Here is a 15438-nt window from a genome sequence, read left to right on the forward strand (position 1 = left end):
GGGGGGGCCAAAATTTTGCTTCAAGTCAATGCCCTTGCCGCCTGCTTGAATGGGAAATAATTTCGTATTTAAATAGCAAAAAAAAAGAAATATTTCCCCCCAAAACACTGACGGCCATTTTTCACGACACGATGAGTAATAAATTGCACGCTCGAGGAAGAGTGCCGCAGCATCAACGGGAAAACAAATCATGCCACTTTGACGCCAGAGAAAATGCGCTATGTCAAAACGACGCAAAACAGCGCGTCACAAACAACGAACCCGCACGCGAATGACGACGATCTTTGTAAGACTTTCCGGTCCTTTTGAGTCAGCCCTCTTGCTGCTCGTCAACAAGTGATCGCGCAACCAGTGACGTGTGAAACTGCACACGGGGGCGAAGAATATTAAAGTTTTCCATTTTTTAAGCTGCATCCTCCCCCAGCAGCGAATTATCTTTTTGCAACGATCACGTACGCGCAGGCAGCCCCCCTCTCCCGTTTCGATCGAGGACGACCGTCGGCGATGGTGTGTTTCTGTGAGTCAAATGCAACACCTTTTAAAGACAGCCCCATTTTGCCCGCCTATTGAGCCGTTTTGGCGGCATATTGTGAATGCAAACCTCGATCATCTTTTGACGTTGCCGCCAAAATTGGTGAGAAGAGGGATGGTTTGCGGTTGCGATCGACCGCCACCGGCAACTGCCGCAAGCTTTGCGAAAACGAAGAGGGGTTAAGCGGTGCGCGTTCACCTGTCTCGAATAAAATTATGCGCCCATTTTCATGCGGTCGTAGCAGGCGCTCAACTGCCACTGAAGTGTGTAATATGCGCGTGGGGGATGGGATTTGGGAGGCACCAACATTTAGTTGCCCTTCGAAATTCACGGCCTTTTAGAAGCCAGCTGCATGGTTTTATCGATTAAATTAACTCCTCTTTTTTACCTTGCCAGTATTAACGTGAAATGTTAGATGTAAAATGGCGTGGCTAACGTGGCTACTTTATTAGCATGGAAGCAATTATGCACATCAACTGCCAACTGTTTCCTAAAATCCAGCACAATAGAAGACAACTAATTCGATAAAATAACCAACATTGAATGTCAAAAACATATTTCAAGATTAATGCAATAAAGAAACCGATTGTACCTTGCAAAAACGATGCAAAATAGCGAAATGTCAAAACGAGAATAATACGTGTTGATACTGATCGGTGTTTAATGCTAGATTAAAAGGGCAGCTCGCTAGTACAGTTGTTGTGGTGCAGTTTGGTGCACGACACGTTCTAAGTTCAATCCTCAGATAGAGCAAGCTTTACAGCAGCAAACACAATCGCTGGCGTTTTACGGCTCGTGGCTCATACCACGAATTATTATCAGACAAGTGACAGTTGCTTATGGCTCTAATCTAGGTTCAATTTGAAGCTTTATGCCATAAAGAGAAAAATTAATTAAAACTACCAACCACATTTTGTAAAAAGAAATGTAGAAAAGGCACCCAAAATGTAGGTTAGACTAAAGTGGGTGGTCCATGTTCTTGGAATTGAAGTGTAATCAAATGCGCTCTACAAAGAAACAATCCTTCTCGTTTTTCGGGCCGGACTCTAAAATCAACCGTCTTTAATGAAATAAATCGATTATGTTTGCTCTTGAAAGTGGTACCCCAGTTTTTCACGGAGCTCACTACCCGAGTCGTTGTTTGGTACTCGACACACATAGACACACACAGATATCGTATATACAGTGAACGCATTGAATCGAACGGGGTATATATCTGAGGCTGATGTGCAAACGAGCGACGAGAGCGCGCGGTCGGCAGCCTTTTCGTCGGCGGCAAAGCGTACACGATGGCGCAAGAGCTCAAAGTGATGGATGTGTAATTAATTGGAAACGCTTAGCCGACGGGGGTGGCACGCGGTAGGTATTACGGCGTTTGCGCGGCCACATTAGAGGCTGTCCGATTACGCCACCCCATCGTCGTCGTTGCCGGGGGAAATCTTGACGGTCTGAACTTTACTCGTGCGCTGGAAAGGTGTGAATTGTACAATTTTCGAGGAGACCGAGGGGTCGTGGTTTGGGTCAAACATGATGAAAGGTAGTGAGGGGAGACACAAAGAAGTGTACATTTTGTAGCCATATGCAACAAGATGAAGCGCGGCTGTACGGTGGCAGCTTTTACTATTAATCTTACACCGTTTAAAGCTTAGTTGAAACCAATTGGAAGCGGTCACGCTGCCAAAATGTGCAGTTGGGAGGAAACGAAGCGGTGTGTTTCAGACAGTAAGCGATTTAGTCTACTCGTTAACCTGTGCCCTGACAGCAAGTATAAGCATACTTTAACACTATGTGGGAACGATCTTCCCGCGCACAGAAAGTGGGTGTGATTGCAGGTCGTTGTTTTTTGGGGAAATGATACAAAATACAAATAATTTAAATAACAATCCGCGTTAAGTTACGAACAACATTCATGAAGCGTTACACGATTTCACAATGCCTTTTTAACGACCAAACACCTGCTGATAATGGTGCTACAAACGCCGTTTTCCAGTCACTATTGGCACCCACCTATGTTAGGGGCATTTTGCTTCAATCGAATCGACCGTTTCCCGCGTAGGCATCTGACAAGATGTCCGCTTCAGGCCCAACACGAACCAAACTTTTGCCCACACATAACGCACCAGAGCAGCAGGTTCACGAACAATTCTATTTCGATGTTGATGAAGAGCGGAAAGTACCGAAATCCTCCCACGAAGGAAAGCGATGGTTATGCTGGTTATCGCTACCCTAAACCCTTAGAAATTACTCGTTACGTTGGGTAAAAAACACCTTTCAACCCGCGCACCGTAATGCCAGGACCCAGCACAAGCATTTTGTTGTAACCATTTGCTTTCGTTTCAAAATTCACCAATCAAGTCGAAGGGTATGGAAAACAGAGTGGAACCAGAGCAAAATAAAATGAATACAGGCCTGCTCCCTGGGGCTCGGCGTCGTGGCTCTGTCTCACTAGGAGGGCCCCCCTCTAACTGAAAACGATTTGATTGAAACTGACAGCCCAAAATTAGCACGCTGATGGATGGGAGAAAGAGTGTCCGTGAATGAGGTGCAGACCCAGACGGGCGGGTCACACTACTGGTCCGAGCTTCCGGTGCCCGAGTTTCTTGTTTTTTCCCATCCTTTCTTCGGAATTGTGCTGCAATGTAGCAAATTCGGGAAACATCAAACGCGCGCCCTAGCTCCGTGTCTTTCGGTGCAAATCGACCGTAGACGAGCGAAGCCGATATGCTAAACCCAAAACCCGGACCCGGTCGTGCGATGTGTTTCGACGAACACATCGTTGCGCTTCGCTGACAGTAAGCAGTAACAGTAGATGTGCGCGACTAGCAACGAAACACAAAAACGGAACAACAAGAAGTGTTGAAGGAGCTCGGGCATTGAAAATGTGGCGGTTTGTCTGATCGGAGCCGCAAACGCTTGCAAAGTGATTCTATGAAATTGAGGAACACCACAAGCGTGAGAATTTCTGCACCATCATTGCCTTCGGGAGAGGGGGATGGTTGATAGTGGTTTGTCAATAGCTATTAGGCTAGCAGAAAATGTCTACCATTGTTTATTACCTATCTAATCCTTTGGCAGTTTATGAACCATTATGGTGCTTATTTAAGGGGGGCATAATCAAAATAATCCATCAGTCAGGGGAATGCCATTCGAGGGGTTGATGTCGGAGGAACATTCTAATTTTGACATTCCTTGGTCGAACAATCTACTGGACAACATCTGGTTTTTGCTGTGTTTAAATATGTCTGAAGTTTCTCATAAATGTTTAAATTCGTGCGAGTACTGGGAGTTTAAGATCCATCGACTGGTGTTAGAAGTATTACATACAACAAACCTGTACAAGGTTTCGCGCTATCCTGTCGTGAGATATCCGCATGACTCAATCAATCTAGTCGCATGACTATGTCTCGATTTCCAGAACTAATCAATGACCTGCGCATTCCAAAGATCTTTTCAATTTTCAAGACCTAAAGTCATCTTAAAGTCATCTTCACGATCTTCTTTAATTCCAATATCCCATACACCTCTACAAGTACATAGACGTCTCAGTGAACCTGAATAACAATATCTCATATCAATTCCAAAATCTTCCATAGCTTCAAGAAAGGAGACATGACGATCCCGGTAGATATACAGGGATATTCGGGGAGTAACATTCATGCTCCAAAACAGACTCTTCAACATGATATCAATAAATTAGTGTAACATCTGAGTTACACTTTTGAAGTTGTCCCACAATTCACCTATCTTGGGTCAAAGGTCAGCAACGACAATAGCATGGAAGCTGAGTTGCGCGCAAGGATGCTGGCTGCCAGCCAACCGGTCATTCTACAGCCTGAAAAATCAGTTCACCTCAAAGAACCTGTCACGACGGACGAAGCTGGGACTATATAATACCTATATATTTACGGTATTCACATATGCCTCTGAGACATGGACACTGTCAAAATCTGAAGAAACCCTATTAGCCGCGTTCGAGAAGAAGATGCTCAGAAGGATACTTGGCCCCGTATGTGTGGAAGGACAATGGAGGAGACGCTATAATGACGAGCTATACGAGATGTACGGCGATCTCACTGTCGTGCAGCGTATCATGCTCGCCAGGCTCCGGTGGGCTGGCCATGTTGTACGCATGGTAACGGACGGGTAAAGTCTTTTTAAGCCGTCCGCAAGAACAGAGAAGGCGTGGTAGGCCCAAATTGAGCTCGCAAGATGGCGTGGAGGCGTCCGCCATTAAGGCCGGGATAACGGACTGGCAGACGAAGGCGCGAGACTGTGAGCGGTTTCGGACACTCCTGAGGCAGGCCAAGACCGCAAAGCGGTTGTAGCGCCGGATAAATAAGTAAGTAAGTAAGTAACATCTGAGTATAATGGACATATAACTTATTCCAGTACCCATTGTGCAACTAACCTAATTGAGCTCCGAAATGGCAAGGCTATACTGAAATTCGCTGCTCCTATTATTATCGTTGGATATCCAAGGATAAGAAATAGTAGAGAATTGACTTCACAACTTTAAACACTTCCAAAAAACTTGAACCAAACAGATCTACTACAAACATGTACTCCTCACAATTTCTGTTGTGAGGACCTACATCATTCACCTACCTGTTGCCAAAACGCGTCTTCCAAAACTCGGCCGCGTCCGCCTTGGTGATGCGGAACTGGTCGCCCGCAAACAGCCCGTTCGGAAAGATCGCCTTCAGCTCGGACAGCATGTGCGAGAACACCAGGCTCAGCTTGGTAAGGTTCCGCCGGTAGTGCGAATTTTCGTCGAACATCTTCTCCTTGCCCTCCTTGAACAGCTTGATCGCCTGCTTGCACTTGCGCATCAGGTTGTTGATGAAGATGTTGTAGTGCTCGTTCGAGTGCAGCAGATGCATCTGGTCCTCGTACTTCGAGTAGATCAAGTGCAACCGCTGGTACGTGTCCGGCAGGATGTCCAGTATGAACGGCGGGCTGTTCTTCAGGTTCATCTTCGACTGCTGGCACAGCTTCACCACCTTGTCCATCAGCTTCCACGTCTTCTCGAGCGTCTTCTTGTCGGTGAGAAACTTTTGCTGCGCGCAGGCATCGCTGATCTTGCCCTGGATCTTCGAGAAGAAGGAGATGTTGGCACGGGGCTGGGGCCGCGCCCGGTTCGTGGCCGCCATCTTGCTGGCTGCGCAGCAACAGCAACACCACCAATCCACCGCGACTGCCGCGTGACAAAAAAAGGGGGGAAGCTGCAACTGCAGGGAGTACCACAAACGTCCGGAGGCTGGCCACTCGTTGTGATCGATAGTGGGGAGAGGGAGGTTCGCTTGATCGTGAGCGTCCTTTCTCCTGCCGTTCCGTTTCCACGTTTGACCCGATTCGCTTCGCGCGTTGCGGAAAAGCTGGTCAGGTTAAAAGGTTGGCGGCTCTAGCGCGCCCTGCTAGTACAACACACGATTGCCTTTCACTAGACCTCTAACAGCGCTTATTTTCCCGTATTTTCTTTCCGCAATCAAAAACCGCAAACCGATTGCCTTTTGCCGGCCGACGATTGGACGGCGGGAAAATAAAAATAAAACGATCGCCACATCGCTGTGGAAAATTCTCACCACCAAGCACTCGACACAAGCTCACTTACGTTGCCAACTCACACAAACACACAAACAAACTCACAAGTGTAGGCTAAAAGAACGAAACGAAATTTCTGTATGCTCTTAATTTTCGCTTTTTCTCTTTACCGGCTGCCGGGCTAGTTGCGGGCAAGGAAATGCGAAATTTGGCAAACACACTCTCACGTACACACACACAACCCACAGACCAACACACATTCACTGGGCCGCTTCACTTTTCCAGGCGCTGCCGCCGCCTGCTGAGGTTGTGGGAAGCAATTTTCGCACATTAAACTGTGACTTTTTCTGCTTTTGGCTTTCCGCAAATACACTTGACGACAATTTCAGGACAAAGCCTCACAACCACACACAAAAACGCACGATGCAAACCTCCACCAGTCGACACTTTTCCCGGAATCAGCTTCAATCGGCCTCTTTAACCACTTTTCTTACGGCCCTGCTAGTGCTTGTGAGGCTGGCTGGCTTTCGCTTCCAGTGTGCCCTTTTCGCCACGAGAGAGAGAGAGCACACCACACCGGTTTTTGAAGATGGAGAAGAGAAAGATGGATCAGAGGAACGAACCAAAAAAAAAAAAAACGTGGCAAAGGCTTTGCAGCAACAGCAGCCACACACATACACACACATGTACACAGATTTACACACACGTAAACAAACACACACGCAGGCTAGAAGAGAGATGGCTTTCTTTGATCTCGACGACGACCGGTTCGGACGAGGTCGAGCCTCGACGTTTCGCTGGGACTGCTGGCTGTTGGTGTGTCTGGTGGCTTTCTTTCGGGGTTTGTTGTTGCTGTTATTGCTGATGTTTCCTTTCGCTTCCTTCCCTGCGTATGCACACACACACACACAGACAGGAGAGAGGCACTGTGGCCCTTTTAGACCCTCGGATTCACCTTCTTTTCTGGAGGGACCACTCCTTGCGTGGAGCGGGTGTCTGGGGCGGTTCGCAATGCGCGACGCGCGACCTGCCAACCCGACCCGACTCTAGCGGGGGAAGCTTTGCTTTCTTTTGCCGTGGCGACGGATGGCCGCGGTTTTGCGCTGCGCGCTCGCGTTCGATTCTTTTTCTTTCCTTCTCCTCTGTCTTGTCCTCTGTCTCCTCCCCTAACAGAGCTAGAAAATCAATCGTTTTCGCAGACTGTGGGAAAGATGGCCTCACCACGGGACGGGATGAAGTTGCACTGCGATTTGCGAACGGTAGGAGGGCTGCATCTTGCCACTGCACTTTGTGTGTGTGTGTTTTGCCAGGCAACGGGCGATTTTAAACGTTGGTAGCTAAAACAGAAGATAAATGAAGAGAGTATTAATGATTTTGGTATAGAAGGAGATGAAGAAGAATAAAAAGGGAATAACAACGATTACAATATATTCCCCAACCCTTTGCCGAATGCATTTCCTATTCGTTGCTTGTATAATTTAACCCATAAATAAAAATATTATCTCCATAAACTTCCTCTCTCGCGCACACATACACATTCAGCCCCATTAACGGAAAGGCCTTTTTTTGGTCTGATTGCTCTACGACCACGATGGGGTGCATTCCCGGTGCAGCAACATTATTTTTCGTCAAAGAAAAAGAGAGAGAGCGAGCAGGACAGAACAGAGCACACACAGGAAGGGATCGGAAACGTTTATAAACAAATCTTGAAGCAGCATGGCCAAGGCAGCCGACGATGCAATCCCGCAAAGGGCACCACACCTTATGGATGGCGGGGGGGGGAGTCAAAACGAAAAAATGGTGGAGGCGTAGAGGGAATGGGTGGCGGACGGATGCGGCCCCGTAAGAAAAACAACAATCTTCCATCTTAACCAAGACGAGGGAAGGGCGTAACGGCGGGGTGGCGCAGGCGGGGGGAAAAAGAAGACGAACAATCGCGCAAGAAGCAGCTTCCAGTTTGCTCTCGTTCTCTTTCCTTCCCTCTCTTTCTCTCTCACTCTTTTGCTCTTGTGCACACACATGCACACACACACACATACGTAGGATGTAAGGGTTGGTTTCCAGGGAGAGCAGGGTGGAACAGTATAGATGAGAAGAAGAAGAAGCATAAAAATCTCTACCGCTTTTATAGCAATAGCTCACCCACACACACACGCCAGAGCAAAAGCAAACACATTCATATACACGCACCGGCTGTATGATTCACACACACACTCCTGCATACTGTAGCTGTGTGAGTGACAGTTTGGCAAGAGCGTGAAGCGTGTGCAGGTGTATGCGTGTGTGATAGAGCAATGAAACGGAGATGCACACAGTTACCCATACAGTTACACACAGTTAGACCTCTCTTTTCGACTTTGCTTGAGCAAATTCACCACCATTCATGGAGCGATTCAAGGGACAGCAACATTTTCTTTTAGGTGCTAGCGAATGATTTTTCATTTGTTTACGTCAGTGTTGTTCTCAGCTGTCAAAACACGGCGACTAGCTAAAAATGCACCCACATTTAAATTGTTTGAACGATCCCCTTCTTTTCAGTCGAGGTCATCCAGCTGATCATTTGACATGCTCGGGAGGGACAGTTACACAGGGTTCACAAGATGTCGTTTGTGCCCTCTGTCCGCTTTCTCTCTTCTCTTTCTGGCTGAGTGTCATCCCAATCTCCTTAGCGAGCGGATGGCAAAGGGTCAGATTGCATTATTTTTTGACAGCAGCAGCATCAGCTAAAATGCATCAATTGTGGACACATACACCTTGGCACGCACACGCACAAACGATAACGGGTGTTGACGGCAAGCTCTTCCAAAAAATGAAATGATCGCAAATGACTGAGCAAATGGCCAACAGCCTCCTTTCAGCGACGCGGAGAAAGATAACTGTTGTTCTCGAAAATGACAACCCGTCTCGATGAAGGGGTCGAGGGGAGGAGGGGCGGGTAGGCGGACAGTCGACGGGGACACTAACTCATCTCTCTCACTCTCGCTCACTCTCTGTACACCATCATATCACATTGGCCTTGTTTTTTTTGTTGCCTTCCCAAAAGGGAGTGGATCACAATCAGGAGTAAAAAATCGTGACACGCACGGTCAGGCACTGGGAAACTTGTTATATTGCTGTTTTTTTGCTCGTCACCCTGGAAAATTCACAACACAAATTCAACAAACACACACTACACACAACATACGCACATATCAACGGGGAGAACATATATACCTACACAGAAGCACACTCATACAGGCGCGCGCTTGCTGCTCTCCGTAGCGTTTTTGTGTTGTCGCTGGCACAGCAGAAGAAGAAGCACACGATTTTCACACGTCACTTTTTCTGTTTTACACACCTGCGATGGAAAACTGGCTTCCAAACTGGTATCCTTGGTAATGCCTTTCCCGGTTCGTTTTAACAGTAAGTTACATACTGGGGTTTGGTCGGAAACCAATTTCACCATCAACAATTGCACTCGGAAAACGCGACGATGTGACACGCACGACCGTACGCGACGATGGTTTCTTTACAAATGACTGACCGAGGAGACAGAGACAGCGGCACGGTGGAAGCATTTCTCTGTGTGTCTCTTTCCGTTGGCAGTTGATCACGAGAGTAAAAGAGGTAGCTGCATATTCGCACCGGCTGTCTCTTTCGTTTATGACAGCGCACAGGGTGTCTCGTAGTGTAGAACTGTTCTGAAAATTATAATTTGCTATCATACCAATTTGATTGGATTATGTTACATTGGAAAAATATCACTGAGGTTTAAAAGAATAATAAAATATTAAAATAAAATGGATCAAATTTTTATAAATATGTACAACATGACTGGATAAATAATAAAGTAAACAATAAAAATATGATTCATGAGTAAGGAAACAAAAGAATTGTCCTAGGAAAAAATTGAATGCAGTTTTAAGTATATCCTTGATGTTTGTGATCGATTGTTTTGATGGATACTGGGGAAACTTGATAAAATTCCTTATTTGACTATTAATTGACTTTGTTTTACTCTTTGCTTGTTGGGTACGCAACTTCCCTTTTTTAAAGCAGATCGGGGGGTAGGACATACTAAAAATAGTTACAGGGTTGCTAGCCAATCCGGCATCGTAAAAGCGTTACCGGTCGTCGTAAATACTGTTTTTTCATAGAGCTGTAAATACTAATTCAAGTGACGCAACCAATCGATTGGGCACTGTCATTTTTATGGGCCTTGTGAAGTATGAATCGGGCATAGTAAATAATGAAAGTGGCCTACTCTGGATTATCTTGTATAACAGCTGTAGCTTTGAACATAGTTACACTGATCTGTAAGAAATTTAAGTTGAATTTCAAACATAAATGTTTCTATTTAGCGAATAATATTTTTAGGGGCAGCAATTTGCAACCAAGAATTTTGTTACCAAGATTTTAGCGACCAAGATTTTTTCGACCAAGAATTTTGCGACCAAGAATTCTGCGACCAGGAATTCTGTGACCAAGCATTTTGAGACCAAGTATTTTGAGCCGAGCATTTTGCGACCATGAAGTGTGTGACCAAGAATTTTGCTACGTTTTTTTGGAAGATTTTATTGCCCTTTCGATCTCAACACAGGAAGCGAAGTTGTGAAGATGTGATAGGAGTTTAAGCCAAATATTTTAAGTATTTAATTATCATTAACCAATTTCGATCTGCGGATCTTCTATGTAGCTGGAGCTATCCAAGGGATCGAGCAGACGGCTGCCAACCGGGCCTTCTACAACCTGAGACGAACGAAACTGCGGCTATATCTCATACCTTTATAGTACCAGTACTCACATACACCTCTGAGATATGAACACCTTTCAAATCTGATGAAACCCTCTTAACCTCGTTCGAGAGAAAGATGCTCAGACGGGGTTTTGTTCACGTATGTGTAGAAAGACGACGACGAGCAATCTGAGGTAGCAAGGTGATGTATGACATGAAGACCAGGATAATGGACTGGCAGACGAAGGCTGGAGTCCGTGAGCGTTATCGAACAGTAGGTCAGTGGGATTGTAAGCAACCAAATTCATTATGTTGATCCACAGAAATTGTTTTTTGAAAAGTATACATAGAAGAGTGATATATGATCATTCGGAGGAAAAAAGGAGATTGCTTGCCAAGTATTAAGGAGCACAAACATGACTATAATTGATTACATTCAATAACAGTGTTTCCAAACCGATAAAAAATCATGATTTAACCGCATATTTTAGCTCCAAATAATAAAAAAAAAACACCACCCAGTTTCTTTAGTTACCGATTCTCGTTTCTCTTTATTGGCAAAAATAAACAAAACACATTTGTTGAAATGTCGCTTCCGTGCAGCGCTGAACCGCTTGCTGACTTGACGTTCGATGTTTAGCTTCTAGCTTCACGTTTTGCATGATGTGTAGCTACCAGCTACCAGATGGAATAGTAAATCGTAAATCGAGCGCCACTACAAACTCTACGAAGTTGCCTATCCTTTTACTTTCATGTTTTTCATTTCCCATGCACGATTCTGGTTTAAATAAGTTATACAAACGAATACTTTGTTGCTTGCGGTTTAAATTATTCCTTCATTAAAATCACGTCAACTCTATAGACAGGAAGCCAGGGAGCGATACCTGTTGATAATGACACTGTTTTGGGGGGACGTGCATGTTGCTTTCGATGTGTGTACTACTACTGTATCTCTAACCCCTCTCTCCCTCCAAAACCTGACCATAATCTAGCGTAAAAAGGATGGTTCCAGTTCATGGTGTCGCGAGCAAATCGCTCAGACGCGGGGTTTCAGGTGGGATTTGGATGTAAAAAGTCGTCGAAAAAGTGTGGCAGCACTAATCTTGCTAGAAGGCTTGTTGCGGTTTAGTCTCGTTAGATGTATACGTCTTGCGATGAGAGAGAGGGAGAGAGAGAGAGGAGATAGTAAGTATAAACAACGTTAAAGTTCCCTGCACGATGATCCCTCCTAAAGGGAAAGTGTCTGTCACGTGAGCCATTCCGTTTTTGTTTGTTCGATCCGATTTAAGTTAACTTAACTACAAATTACATGCTACATTGGATGAATCCAGGGGCAGGGGCAGGGGCAGGGAAGTTGTTGGACGTAGGGGTAGGAGTTGTTTAGTTACTCTAATTCTAACGTAGGGCATATCCTTACAAACTAACACTGTGTAGTGGAAGAAGCGGCACGGTCGAGAGAAGATCCTCTTTTCTCATCGCCATAGGTAAGACAAAGTGTTGACGCTTGCTGGCAGTGATAGTAGGATAGTGGAAGGAGAGATATGGAAAGGAGGTGAGTAGGAAACTGAGAACTGTTTTTTAATACAGATAGTTGTGCGAGGGCTCCTCTGGTCGTCCGCACGGGCCAACGTGCTTTTTCTGCACCATCGATCGCGATCGGCAGTTTTCGATGCTGAGGAAACACTCGTTCGAGTACGTCTTGCCGTCGGTACCGCACACCGGTTCGAACTCCTGCGGGCAGATCTTAGAGCAGCCCTTGAACGAGAACGCGGCCAGGCAGCGCTTCATCGGCACCAGGAACATGTGGCGGCCGCAGTTTTCCCGTCGCATGTGGCACTCGTTAGGGTAGAGCTTGTTGTCCGATCCGCACACGTAGTTCGTCGGCTGCTGCTCACAGTTGGCCTCGCACAATGCGGTGGTGGCACAGTTCTTCAGCGAAACGGGGACTACCCGCAGGCCGCACGTCTTTTGTTTCATTTCGCAGCGCGATTTGTAGGTGTTACCGTCCGAACCACAGATAGGGCCGGTCTGTTCCTCGTCGTACGTACAGCTGCTGCAGTCCGTCACGTCCACCTTCGATTTCAGCTGTGTGCAGGGTCCAATATGTGCTAACTGTACGCCACGTCTGAGGGAGAGAACGGAAAACGGTTATTAGTAAGGTAGAAGAGAAGAATCTGAAACTCGTCAACTTACAGACACGTTGCTCGGGCCAGTTCACACTCATTGTTGTATGTCTTGGAGTCGGTACCACACAGCATATCCTTCTGATCACCAAAGAACGTGGCACCATTCTTGGAGTGCTGCTTGCAGGCTGGTAGGGACTTGCAACGGTTCATCTTCTGCTTGCAGCGGTCCAGCGTCAAAGCCTGGATTTTCTTCTTTTGCCTGCAATTGAAGACATCATAAGACTGGAACGAGATACCTTTTGGTGTTATCATCCACAACTTACCCGCAGTTCAGCATCTTCAGTTCACACATCGAGGTGTAGATGTTACCATCGCTACCGCAGATCATCTGCTGGGCATCCTTCGGGCATTCGGTTGGGCAATCTTCAATCTTGTTGCTGGCACTGTGCGAACTACCACCGGCACGCTCCTGCGACATACAGTAGGAAATGGGGACCTCGAACACGTGCTTGCCACAGTTGGAGGCACGCATCTTACACGCGCTAGCGTACAGACGGCCATCCGAACCGCAGGTTGGGCGTGCTACACGCCAGCACGACTCACGGCAGTTCCTGGTGCTTTGGCAGTGTTTGCGACTCGTTCGAACCTAAAGGAATTGGTGAGATTGAAGCAAAGAGTTGAGCACATTGAGGGTAAGACTGTTTTATGACAAGACTGTTGCCACATACCACACCCTGTCCGCAGGTGATCAGCTTCATCTGGCAGGTTGAGTTGTACACGTTACCGTCCGATGCACACACGGGTCCGTCCTGGGGAGCACTGTTTGGAGCAATGAGTAGAGATTTAGGCAATTATTTAATTGCAACACACTTTCACACACGACTCCCTTCCCACTCACCTATTACAATCAACAGGACACGACTCGCGTATGACGCTTCCGTTCGCACACGGACCAACGTGAGCCAGCGAGACGGCTGCCGTGCCGACGCGGCAAGCCTGCACGCGCAGCATGCACCGGTTCAGATAGGTACGTCCGTCCGTTCCGCACACCAGATCCTTCTCCGTCGGACAGCGATGGTTGCAAGGCGATCCCTTCGATCGCTCGCAGCCCGCCTTATCCTCGGTGACCGCGTTCGGCGCTGCCTTCGTACATGTCTTCTTCTTCATCTCGCACAGGTTGGCGTAGATCAGTCCATCGCTACCGCAGACGGGCTCCTGCGGGGAGCTCTGTACCGGGCAGGACCGTGGGCAGTGGCTCGATACCGCTTTGCTCTGCCGGCTGGACGTACCGTCAGTGCCGAGCGTGTCTGTATCGATCAGCGATGGGATGGATTCTGGGGAAGGACAAGCAGAGAGAACATTATGTTTCGAGTGATCATTCAAACGACGCCATTCGACCATTCAGGCCTGCCACATTCTTCTGCCAGTCAGTGCTGCTCGGCGTCTACGACGATCCGGAGATTGAGCGAACATTAAAACAGATTACGGTGCAGATCTGCATAACTGAGGTGTGTATTCATTGATGTCGATTGTCAGGTGTCGGCGAAACATATTGGAGGAAAAAATGGCTTGGTTTGCAAGAATGTATCAGCAAAGGGTCAGATATCAGGTGGATCGTAACCAAAGCAAAACTACATTGTGAAATCGATACTGGAAATACCGATCGGAGTGATGATAAAGCAAGATTGCACAAGTCTCGAAAGCGTACGGTGAAACATATCCGACCTAATACAAAACGATCAATGAGGAGATCGCGTTGGAGTTGGAGGAAAGATCGCAAAGGGAGATCTTGTCTGGTTTAGGTACAGTGAATCGGTGCATATTCCGCTGATTTGAATATAGAATATCAAGCTATTCAGTGATCGTTACAGGCATGATCGTAGCCCAGTCACGGGAAGTCCTAGGTGAGCAATAAATTCAAGATTAGACTTTAAATATGTTATGTGATACAAATTAGTGGCCCAATTCCACCTAATATTTTAATACCAAAGAGACTCGTTATATGCCTGCCATTCGTTGTATAAGTTTTAGAGCCTTAAAAGTAGGTTGAGGTTAACACCCAACAGACTCATAATTTGCAATGATCCCATGGGACAGTTATTAAACGTTTTCAACGCCTAATAAACCCTAAAAATTGTCTCCATCCGTACCAGAACGCTACCGATAGAAGCTTAACCTACTTTCAAATGCTAATGGACTGGTTTTAGCTTCTGCAATACGTTACTCTGTGAGTCGCACCATCTCTCCAGGTGCGAGATGCTGCCGGTCTCTTCCGGTTCAAGAAATCGAGCTTCTTCATTTCGTTTTTTTTCCCAACAGACATGGCGAGAGAATTACCCACGAATAATGATATAATTGAGCGGACGGGACGGAATGGGAATCGGTTCCCCTTCGAAGTCCCATCATTTATTTGATTGTTTTCGTTCCGCTTCCAATCACCTTGGCAGCCGCTAGCGAGTAGCGAAAAGATCGTATCTCGGGTGTGGTGTGGCGCGTGTCGACAAGAAGAGTGCAGAGCCGATGGA

General features: G+C 46.7%; 2 protein-coding genes across 5 annotated transcripts in view; both read right to left on the reverse strand.

Moving 5' to 3' along the window:
- LOC121592554 (E3 ubiquitin-protein ligase CBL) overlaps window positions 1-9583 on the reverse strand; it is a 79728-nt gene extending 70145 nt beyond the window's left edge. For 2 of the 4 annotated variants that reach the window (XM_041914128.1, XM_041914131.1), the window contains exons 1-2: window positions 9291-9583; window positions 5138-7410 (exon numbers count right to left, since the gene is read on the reverse strand). In XM_041914128.1, coding sequence (XP_041770062.1) covers window positions 5138-5682 — 545 coding nt within the window. In that variant the 5' untranslated portion in view covers window positions 5683-7410; window positions 9291-9583. Of the gene's footprint in view, window positions 1-5137; window positions 7411-9286 lie in introns of all 4 variants that reach the window. The other 2 variants (XM_041914130.1, XM_041914129.1) reach the window with 2 other exon arrangements.
- A 1734-nt stretch (window positions 9584-11317) lies between these two features.
- LOC121593994 (agrin) overlaps window positions 11318-15438 on the reverse strand; it is a 48872-nt gene continuing 44751 nt past the window's right edge. Inside the window, exons 3-7 of the mRNA XM_041916826.1 lie at window positions 13812-14247; window positions 13642-13732; window positions 13237-13559; window positions 12981-13172; window positions 11318-12912 (exon numbers count right to left, since the gene is read on the reverse strand). Of these exons, the coding sequence (XP_041772760.1) occupies window positions 12366-12912; window positions 12981-13172; window positions 13237-13559; window positions 13642-13732; window positions 13812-14247 (1589 nt within the window). The 3' untranslated portion in view covers window positions 11318-12365. The remainder of the gene's footprint in view (window positions 12913-12980; window positions 13173-13236; window positions 13560-13641; window positions 13733-13811; window positions 14248-15438) is intronic.

This window comes from Anopheles merus, chromosome 2L, assembly GCF_017562075.2.
Source record: "Anopheles merus strain MAF chromosome 2L, AmerM5.1, whole genome shotgun sequence".
NCBI lineage: Eukaryota > Metazoa > Arthropoda > Insecta > Diptera > Culicidae > Anopheles > Anopheles merus.